This window comes from Trachinotus anak, unplaced genomic scaffold (genome assembly GCF_046630095.1).
Source record: "Trachinotus anak isolate AG129_WGS33_773 ecotype Australia unplaced genomic scaffold, CSIRO_AGI_Tana_v1 ptg000023l, whole genome shotgun sequence".
In the NCBI taxonomy this organism is placed as follows: domain Eukaryota; kingdom Metazoa; phylum Chordata; class Actinopteri; order Carangiformes; family Carangidae; genus Trachinotus; species Trachinotus anak.
In genome coordinates this window covers 5,559,510-5,570,086 of record NW_027273874.1, presented here as the reverse complement: position 1 = coordinate 5,570,086, position 10,577 = coordinate 5,559,510, and the positions used below count along the sequence as shown (strand labels likewise).

Genomic DNA, 10,577 nt, shown 5'->3' with positions numbered 1-10,577 from the left:
CGAGCAAACGGAAAATAGGTTTCTGTTGTAATTCTGATGCCTCTTTGTTACAATTTCTTGTTCAGAGGACTAGATGAGGAACCACACTCAGATGTACTGGACTGCTTCTTAGCCAAGATCAGCTACTTTGTCAACATTAATGAGCTTTAAACTAGTGTTATATTCTCCACCTCCTCATGTAAGCAAGGGTCATTATCAGAGGACGACTGTGTACCCTCCAGTTTGTTGTGTTACAAATCCACACAGAGCCCGAATAAGAGCAATTAAACATTTGTTGTAGAATAATCGTAGCTTCCAGTCATTACGCTAAGCTAAGATCACCAGCTATAGCCGCATAGCTTCATATTTACTGCACCAATTAGCCTTGTTTGTGCTTCAAATGTATTGCCATTAGCTTTACATTTGAGTCACAGAGATAAACATGCGTTTCTCGGAAAAACAATTACCTAACGGTGTTTGAAAAGCACATAAGGTTGTTCAATAAGACTTACTGCTGCGTGATAAAAAAAAAGATTTCTTATACATGACAGGCACATACTGGGATAATAGGGACAGCAAGTATGTAGATACAACAAGTTAGCTTAGCTTAGCAAAAAGACTGAGCAGAAGGGTAAAGACTGAGTCTGCTACATCAAAGAAAATCCTAAAGCTAACTAATCAAGACAATACTCTAGGAGGAAAACCAAGAAATAGTCTGGCACTTAACACACTACAAAAGCACAGTGTGTTCTCTGGTTTTGTTCAGATTAAACTGATGATAAAACATCATAAAACGTTCATTAGTAAGTTTCAGGTTGATTTTATTACCTTTGGAAACAGTTTGGTTAGCTGCTCCCTGCTGTTTCCAGTCTTTGTGCTAAGCTAAGCTAACTAGCTGCTGCTTGTACAATACTTAACCCACAGACATAAGTTGTACCTATTTTTTTCATCTAACTTGTGACAAAAAAGCAAATGAGCAAATTTACTAAGACATTGAAATATTCCTTTAAGCATCCATTTTTAAGAAAATGCATCAGCCACGGATCTTGAAGGCATTCTTGAATCTATGACTGAACCACTGAACTACTGACGGCCAGTTGAGTAAAGACGTCCAAGAAAACCACGAACAAGCACTCTATCAGAGGAAGACACACCAGTTACGATCCTCAAGAGCGATAACGACTCTGAGGTCACGATGGATGGACCTCAAACCACCAAGTCTGCCGATCTCTCTGACTCTGGTTGCAAATCTACAACCAAGGCAGAAAGTGAGGACCAGCTCGGGCTGTTTGTCACTCTGTTGACAGTGAAAGGTCTGACAAAGTGTCTCGCTGTCGAGAACCGCAGCCAGTAGAAATGGATCGACCACACCAAAAGTCTGGGGAACCGGATGATGGAGGGCTTCACCATCACTACAGGCTTCTGTCCAGAAGTGAAAAACATCAAGGAAGTCTGCAAGGCCGTAATGAAAGACCTGGAGAAGAAGTTCTGTGAAAGGCGCCTGCTGGAGTCTGTGATATTGTTAAAGGATCCAGCTGCGGACACTGTCATTGTTCAGCCTCTGCAATCAAAAACCTCTGTGCTGAGCTTGCGAAGAAGGCTGCCCCCAAGAAAACATGGAAAACCATCCTGTGGGTTACAGCTTGCATTCCAGGTTTTCTTACCTCGCTCCTTCTACTTCTCATCCCCTAAAGCAGCATACTTTGGGGCGTGGGGGCATTAAACGGGTGCACAGTGGTTCATGGGTAACACTGCAGCCTCCAACAACACTTTCAGGTTGCTGGGGGCTGCAGTGTTACCTTGCTGGGTGCAGTTTCTCCCTGTGTCGGGGCGGGTTTTCCCCGGGTACTCCGGTTTCCCCCACACGCCCAATTTGGACAATTAAAATACTTGACTGCGTTTTAAATGCATTTAGTATTTATCTTAAATAAGGCAGACAATGTGGATAACAGACCTTGACACAAACTCAAGGAGGTCATTACTGCGTGCAGAGGTTAAACACTGTATAATCTAATTGTGGCCCAAATAGATACTAGATAAATATATGAAGAAATAAATACATGTGGTAGAGAACCACCAGCAGGCTTCAGTAATTTCAGAGTAAGGTTGAGAGAGGTGAGTAAACTGTGGTGGAGGGACACGTTTTCCAAAGATCTGACAGGAAATTAGGTATTGTATAGTTTGTCCTGCTGATTTGGCCTGTTCACCAACAGTCACCACAAGTGGCGGCTGCAAAAAAAAAAAAAGCAGCTGATGGAGGTCATTAAGCTACTTATAAACCATAATTTGCTTCAAAACTGAGAACGATGACTCTGTGAAATCTCAACACATAGAAATGAAAGTTCATCAACCTGAGAATCACCATGCTTCTCCTTTTTCCTCAGTATCAAAACAATGCAATGAATTGCTATTAGCTAATTTTGCATGCTAATGATGCCAGGTAGAAGTAAAACAAACAATGATAATAAAAGAGACTGAACCCATTAATATTGGTCATGCACAATGTTTTAAAAGCAGTATGCTGTGTTGTAATTCCACACATCGCCACTGGGTGGAAGCACCAGAGCATAAACAGGTGCCCACAGGTCTGACAAAAGCATCATGTCAGCTGATGTGCTTCACATTACAGTCAGAGATGGAGCATTCTGGACAGAGGTAACTACAACAAAGCATTCAATGAAATGTCTTAGTGTTTCCTTCTTCAACATTTCAACAGTCAGTTAATTGAATATCTTTAAGCTGTGGACTATTAGTTGACTGATAACACACAAGCCGAAGACATCACCGTGGCTTCTGGGTAAATACTGAAGCCCCTTATTCAGTTCTCTTTTCCCTTTTGATTGTTTGATCATTTTATTAATTGATTATACTGTCAGCCTGAGAAGAAGTATAAAAAGAACTAAGATCAGGGTAAAAAAAATTTGCCAAAAAAAAACAAAAAAAAAAAAACATACAAAAGCCAACAAACACATAATTTCAGTGAGTCTGTTTATGCATTCATTTGTAAAATCTGTCTTAACTCCTGGTTTTATTCATCAATTAATGAAATGTTTTATAATTATTCCCATGACACTTGTGATCCTCCAAACCATACATTTTTTGTAAATAGACCTTGCACGAATGCACTGTTCAAAAGGAATGAATCATACAAAAGGCCTTTTTGTGTCCACTGTCTGCCTTGTCGTTTATTTATTGTGCTTCCACATCAGTTTTTTTTTTTAAGTCTTATGTCCAATTTCATTTTTTTGCTACCTTTTCCTATCTTTCAGTGTTCCTCTACTGTGTGTTGCACTTTGTTACCTGCAGGTTCTTGACTCCAGACGACTTTTCTACTTTATCTGTTAGAGGTTTTCATCAGAAAATAAACAACACACAGAGCATCAGGTCAAGGTCTTATCTCTTTGTCCAGATGTTCGTCTTTTACTTCATTCGTTTAATGAGTACAGTGAGAGACAAATAAATACAGACGGAACAGCAGCAATAAGGAGAGGAAGAGATGATTGAGTCAAGGGACAGAGGAGGACAACGGTGGATCCTTCTGAACTCCTAAAAGTCCTGAAGTGAGAAAACCAGAGCCACAAGGCAAAGCTAGTTTTATCCTGGATTATTTTTCTGTAGACATCTTTGTCCTCCAACAAGTCTGGCTCTGTGGAGTATCATGGCAACTGTGTTCTTACTAACTCGAGTAAAAGTCCCACGTGTGAATGTTGTTGCAGGCTGAGAAAAAAACAGAAGTGTCAGGTCCGTAAGGAGGAAAACTGCAGGGAGGAAAAGACGATGCGAGAGAACCCTCACTCATAGTCTGCCAAAAAAATAACAGGAACATCAGAAATCATTAAAAAGAATACAAAAATTGCCTCGTTGCCTTTGTTTTTTGTTAGTTTTTACTTGAAAAAATACTTTAAAAAGTAACAAATCAACAGAGAACAGTAGTGGTGGAAGGTTGAAGCTTGACTTGATAGAGGACATATTTAAAAATCCAGCAAAGATGAACTGTGACGTGCGCTCGACTTAGCCGGCTTTACGTATGGCACCTGCACAAGTCCGCAAAACTTGTTAAATCAAGCACACCAGAACCTTTGGAAATATTTCAAACATGTCCTCTATCTGCCAGGCACTGGGGGTGAACATACACATGACTTGGGAGACGGGGTCTGTTTTTTGTTATTGACTAAAGAGATGATAGTTAGCATAAGGGGATGTGGAGGCTGTCTCGTCGATATTAAGACTTGTCTGCTGATTTGAGGAGATTTTCTTTGCTCCTTCTCTTCACGTCCCAGTTGTAGACTCGGGCCATGTCTGAGGAGAGCGGTGAGTTAAGGAACAACAGTGGCAGGAGGATCAGTCGTACTGACAGCATGTTGTTGAAATACCCAGATTCATAAAGCCCGACGAATCCCTTACCAAATCCTTCACTCTCCCTTTAGTCTCTTTTAACCACAATGAGAGCAGCGCGGCCACTAGTCCTCTGACTGTTTGATCACAGACTCAGATCTAAACCATTCATATAAATACAGATCATAATTTCACCAGCAGATGACACCATTCTTGACTTATCAGCCCCGGTTGTCCACCTAGGTAGGGCTATGTAGTGGAAGGATACTGACTTCAACGGTGGTGAACTGGTCTCGCAGGAAATCCAGATCCTCCACCAGAGTCTCTAGGTTACGAGATGCTGTGGACAGGTTCTTCTCTAGGAGAGCCTGGGCTTCATCGATGTCATACTCTAACATGACGTTGGCCTTTTGGGGGGGGCAGGAATGAAACGATATAAGAGAGAACTGAAGTTATGGCATTCAACGCCACCACAGAACTTGACTTGTACAGACACTGGGAAGACATGGTTTTGTAATGAGGTAAATGATCCCGACTCTAATTTAAGCTTCACTTACCCCTAACCATAGGCAGACTTTGTCGGTGGGCGGCACTGAGGCCTTGCAGTAAACATTGTCAGCCAATAGGAAGTGTGTCTCCATGGGTTCTGTGGTTTCCTGGAGAAACAAAAAGTGTGGCAGACTTGGTCAAAATTTTGCCATTATCAGTTTTTTCAATTACGATTAAGACCTTTTCTTCGACCTGACCTGATCTTTAGTCATTTTCTGACTGAGCTGCAGCTCAACAGCCGAAACAACCTCAAACATAAAGAACTGCCTGTGCTTCATAAGGATTTATACGTCAAGATCTAAGAGCTATTCATTTCATTTTAGAGACTTTCTGAATAAACTACTGAGTGCATTTATGCACAAATTAATATTTAACTTCAACAGAAAATACCGACTTGATTTATACTGTGACTTGTATCAATATCAACCAAAAAATGATGACAGTCCGTAACATTTCAGGGATACTCCACAAAGACCTCACACACCTTTTTCTTCTGCATGTGTCGTAGGATTTCTAGCGTCTGTGTGATCTGTGGGATCTGGTTTTTCAACCTAAATGTCAAGAGAAATTAGGAGATTTAGTCGAGGAGACTGGAAAGCAACCAGAAACTTCTTACATCGTTATGTAGCTGAACGGGAAGTGGATGTTATTACTGACATGTGCGTGTGTGAGCGTCTTTCAGTTACCTGAGTTTCTTCTGAGACAGGTTGAGCTCCATGTATTTGTATTTCTGGTACTGTTCATCCAGCCTCCTCAGTGCCGCATCTGCCGTCTCGTTGCCGGGCTGCTTCATAAAAGAGTCGACATCCTCCTGAAAAACCCAGCAGAGGACAGGGAACCGTGATGTTAGATGATATTAATGACTGAAATTATATGGAACGACTATATAGACTAAATAAAGTATAAAAATAAACATTAGTATACTGATAAATCAATGCCTTTTGATGTCACAAATGATAGTAAATTTAAACATCTTTAGGTTTTGGACAGTTGATGACAGGATGCCACTATAAGCCCTAGGAAACTGCAAGTTGGTCACATTTTTTGAAACTGAATGGAGAAAAATAATCAGAGGATTAGTCCGTCATGAAAATAATGGTTAGTCTGCAGCTTTATATTGAACTGAATCTCTGCCTGAAAGCTATTTAAGCAGGTCCCTATGGCCTCTGGGGAATCATAGTAGGCATCTTGTATTACTCATAAAGAAAATAGCTGAAAGTGATAATAAGTTTCAGACATAATGATGATAATTATAAGTGAGAAGACGCCTGACAGCCAACATGTGCCTGTTTAAATGCTTCCATGTATTCCCTTTAGGTGTGAACCCCAGCCTGTATTCATTCCCCTATTAATTATGTAATCGATTGTGTACTTAATGCTGAATTTAAAGCTGTTCTGCAGCTATTTTAGTACGAGAAAATGAATGAAAGAGGAGACTGTGGAGCAGCTGATGGTACTTTCAGCAGCACCGGTGGCTCCAGGAGCTTAGCAGCTGCTAGCTGATGTGCGTCGAGCTAAAATGTGCTTAAAATAATGAAATATGGTGAAATAAGAAGCAGCTGGAGCACCGACGGTCTGTAATGTCCATAGAAGGAGATGAGCAGCCGCCCAGCCCGCACACACACACACACACTCTCACACACACACACACCAGGATTAGCTGTTAGCTAGCAGCTAGCATGACGCGCCCACACACCGGCCACAGCCACAAAAGGCGCGTTTCCAGCCGCACAATCCCGCTGTAAACATCCGGCACGGTGAGAGATGTCGGGGTTTACGCACCACAAACGCCGCTTCGGGGATCCCGAGGTGCTTTTTCTTTGTCGCCTGCACGGCATTGCTGTTGTCTATGGTCGCTGCCATCTTGGAGAGAGGCTGCTCCTTCCTTCCTCACGCCCAAGCCCCAGCGTCTGAAGAAGGGCGCGGAGGCTCTGCCGCCCCCAGCGGCCGCAGGCTGCAACTGCTGCCGGGGCAGCGGCCGCTGCTGCCGGGGCAGGAACCAGGGCAGGAACCATCTCGTGTTCCTTCATCTGCTGTAGTTTTTATCTGCCAAAACTCAATCAGTAAGTGTGCAAAAAAATAAAAAATGACTCCCTTGTGAGTATCTCAGAATTATAACACCTTTTCAATCAAAATCCATACTGAGTTTGAAGTTTTTATTAATTTTAACTATGCTGCAGTGTGTAAATAATGTTTTTTTTCAACAATATATTTATTAAAGTTTTACATAGATACACAAAATACACCAACATACACACTCAAACAACATACCAACGCGAGGTACACTCAATAAAAGCACTCAAGACCATCAGTGTTCATACAGGTGTTAGACAGTGAACAATTATGCTGTCCCAGATTCACACAGCAAGCCAGACAAATCCTTATACTTAATATACTGGATGTAGCACCCCCATATTTTCTGAAATATTTCTTGCTTATCTTTCAGAGTATATGTATATATTTTTTCTAATGGTAAACATAAAGACATTTCTTTAAACCACTGCGCGATACTTGGTTTGCCAATATTTTTCCACGTTAGAGCTATCACTCTCTTCGCTTGTAGTGTTCCCATATTTATGAAAATTTTTCCATAGCGATTTATATTATGTCCTATAGGATATAAGCCCAACAGGAAAAATTTGGGTTCCATCACTAGTCTAATCGATAAGATCTCCTGTAATATTACTGTAACCTCTTCCCAAAATTCCTTTATTTTTGGACATGACCATATACAGTGGAACAATGTGCCCCTATCTTCTCCACATCTATTACAGAGGTCAGGAACCTGCATATTAAATTTGTTAAGTTTTTCTGGTGTAATGTACACTCTCATTAGCCAGTTAAATTGCAGCAGTTTCAGACCTGTCTGTGTTTGGGCTAACTTACACGCTTTACTCTATTGTTCCACTGTCAATTCCTCCTGTAAATCAGATCTCCATGCATTAAGCTTAGCAGCAGAGGATTCAGGAGAAGATGTCATCAGCAATTTATACATTTCAGAAATCATACCTCTACCAAAAGGGTTTTTAGTTAGAATTTTCTCCAGTGCGGACAACGGAGGAAATTTTTTATATTTTATTTAACTTTAACTTAGAGTTATCTACTTTTGGATTACGGTGAGTTTTATAATAAGTGTGTTCTTCTTTCAGGTTGACATAAAGAGTTCAGCACAGAATTTTCTCATTTTTTGTCATAATAAAGTTGAAAAATGATCGATAAAACAAACAGGGGTCTTTAGAGATCCTGTTCTCCTGTCATGTAGCCACAGTAAGAGAAGAGCTTCAGAGTCTGAACCACCTTGTAACTTGGCGTTGAACCTGTGTGAGGCCTTCTTACAGAAGAGAGACCAGAGAGCCTCAGAGTCTCTCTGCAGCCTGCACTCTGAGAAACTCAAACCCTCCTGTCTGGACCATCAGCAGCCAGTGTGTGTCGTCTGCAGAGATTCAGAGAAACGCACCAGCCACAGGTTCAGACCCGTCGATGAAGCTGCACGACAACACAGGAAGGAACTTCAGAAAACTCTGGAGCCCTTGAAGGAGAAGTTAAAGGGTTTTAAACATGTTAAAGTGAAGTTTGATCAAACAGCAGAACACATTAAGGTCCAGGCCCGACACACAGAGAGGCAGATTAAAGAGCAGTTTAAGAAACCTTACTGGTTTCTAGAAGAGGAAGAGGAGGCCAGGGTGGCTGCATTGTGGGAGGAAGAGCAGCAGAAGAGTCAGAAGATGAAGGAAAAGATGGAGGCTCTGAGCAGAGAGATAGCAGCTCTCTCACACTCAGTCAGAGCCACAGAGGAGCAGCTGAGCGCTGAGGACTCTCATTCCTGTACAACTGCAAGGCTGCAGTGGAAAGAGTCCGGCAGCACCCTCTGCTGGATGATCAGCAGCTGGGCTCAGGAGCTCTGATAGACCAGGCCAAACATCTGGGCAACCTGACTTTCAACATCTGGAACAAGATGAAGGGCATGGTCTGCTACAGTCCTGTGGTTCTGGACCCAAACACCACACATTCAAAATTCATCCTGTCTGAAGACCTGACCTGTGTGAGACAAGGAGAGGAGCAGCAGCACCTCCCTGACCGTCCAGAGAAGTTTGACTATTCCAGCATTGTCCTGGGCTCTGAGGGTTTTAACTCAGGGTCTCACAACTGGGGCGTCCAGGTTGGGGACAGTGAACACTGGACACTCGGTGTGGCAGCAGAGTCTGTGCAGAGGAAGGGAGTCACACAGTCTGGGTGATGGAGAATAGGGTACTGTGGAGGTAGATATTCAAAATGGTCACCACCAGCTCCAGTTACTCCTCTCCCAGTGCAGGAGAAGCTCCAGAGGATCAGAGTGAATCTGGACTGGAACAGAGGAAAACTATCGTTCTCTGATCCTGTTACTAACACACACATACACACCTGCACTTTCACTGAAAAGCTGTTTCCATACATTGACTCCTGGGATTCCCCCCCAGTGAAGATCTTACCATTGAACGTCTCTGTGACAGTAGGACAAATCAGTTAGAGACAAAGAGGATGATTATATTTATAGTGATGTTTATCTCTGAAAGGGAAAAGTCACTTAAAATGCACCATACTCTTTAGACTGACTGATTTTCCCTTTTATTATTGCCCTTGTGTAAAAATGATTTCACTTATTTTCTGATCCTTGTGTTTGGTTTGTTTAGCTGTTTTACTTTGATCAATATAGTGTCTTTTTAAATCATCGAGCTTCATCTGAACTGAATGCATTTTGGGTGTGTGCTCATCAAGTATCATTCAAAGGAAATGTGCTGAAAGGTTCATTTGTGACTAAAAACTGGAGAGAAGAGAAAGTGGGTCCAACTTTTGACTCGTACTGTACATAAAGTAATCTAAAAAACAGGTGCCCACCATCCACCCCAACCACCTCCTGGTGTACTGTACACTGAGTCGGCCACAACAGGTAAAAAACAATGAATACTTGTCCTGGTTGTTTCCTAACCCTCTATGAAGTTTAGATTCATAGAGGAGTCTCAAGTGTCTGGGGTTGCTGGAGAACACGAGGTCCCACCCAAACGTCTTCCGGGAGATTTTCATTCATGCTGTCAAGCCTCTTCCGGTTAGAGACTTGACCGAACTCCTTTGGCCACAACTATCTGAGGTGGGGTCCAATAAGTGGATGGTGGAAAACCGCACCATCTGCCTTTGGCTGGACTGGCTGCTGGATATAGCTTTAATCTAGCTTATTACTTTAGTAGAGAGCCAGAAGTGCACTTCTCTATATCACCGAGTCTGTCACATGTGCATACAACGTATTACTATCTACCTCAAGATGTCAATCACTCACTCACTCACTCTCTCACTCGCTCAGCTCTGCTTGCCCGTCTGTAAAAGTCACCACATGCCTGCATTCTGTTTTTTATACTGGTTTCTCATTCTCTTAGGATGAACTGATTCGATTTTGGTTGGCAAAGGTACAAAACTTCACATGAACAGTTAATATTTTATGTGACTCAGGATAAACAGGGATATAATCTGAATTCTGATCTGTTAAGCACATTGAATGAACTCTGTGTATGATAACATTCACAAACAAACTTGCTTTGCCTTTGAATGCATTAGTTCAATTAAAAAAAAACAAAGACAAGTGAGAGAAAGAAAACATTGAGCAATACACTCATGCACTCATGCATGTTTACTTTTCATCCAGTGTGTCTTAAAGTAGTTCATAAGAAAGACTGTGTACAGTT

General features: G+C 41.9%; 1 protein-coding gene and 1 pseudogene across 1 annotated transcript; one reads left to right on the top strand and one right to left on the bottom strand.

The window, feature by feature from the left end:
* Positions 1-3,364: 3,364 nt before the first annotated feature.
* Positions 3,365-6,803, bottom strand: vbp1 (von Hippel-Lindau binding protein 1). Its single transcript, XM_071459844.1, has 6 exons — positions 6,646-6,803; positions 5,550-5,674; positions 5,348-5,414; positions 4,872-4,970; positions 4,583-4,721; positions 3,365-4,278 (listed from the first exon to the last, which is right to left on the bottom strand). The coding sequence occupies exons 1-6, from the start codon at positions 6,724-6,726 to the stop codon at positions 4,202-4,204; spliced, it is 588 nt and encodes a 195-aa protein (XP_071315945.1). The 5' UTR covers positions 6,727-6,803; the 3' UTR covers positions 3,365-4,201.
* A 1,281-nt stretch (positions 6,804-8,084) lies between these two features.
* LOC139607170 (nuclear factor 7, brain-like) lies at positions 8,085-10,199 on the top strand (annotated as a pseudogene).
* Positions 10,200-10,577: the final 378 nt, after the last annotated feature.

What these genes read in the sequence shown, in the direction of transcription:
- vbp1 (XM_071459844.1), bottom strand. Translation starts at nt 6,726, where the DNA reads ATGGCAGCGACCATAGACAACAGCAATGCCGTGCAGGCGACAAAGAAA. An exon ending in CTGTCTCAGAAGAAACTCAG is followed by an intron (nt 5,415 to 5,549) that starts GTAACTGAAAGA and finishes CTTGACATTTAG; the next exon opens with GTTGAAAAACCAGATCCCAC. An exon ending in GACACATGCAGAAGAAAAAG is followed by an intron (nt 4,971 to 5,347) that starts GTGTGTGAGGTC and finishes TTGTTTCTCCAG; the next exon opens with GAAACCACAGAACCCATGGA.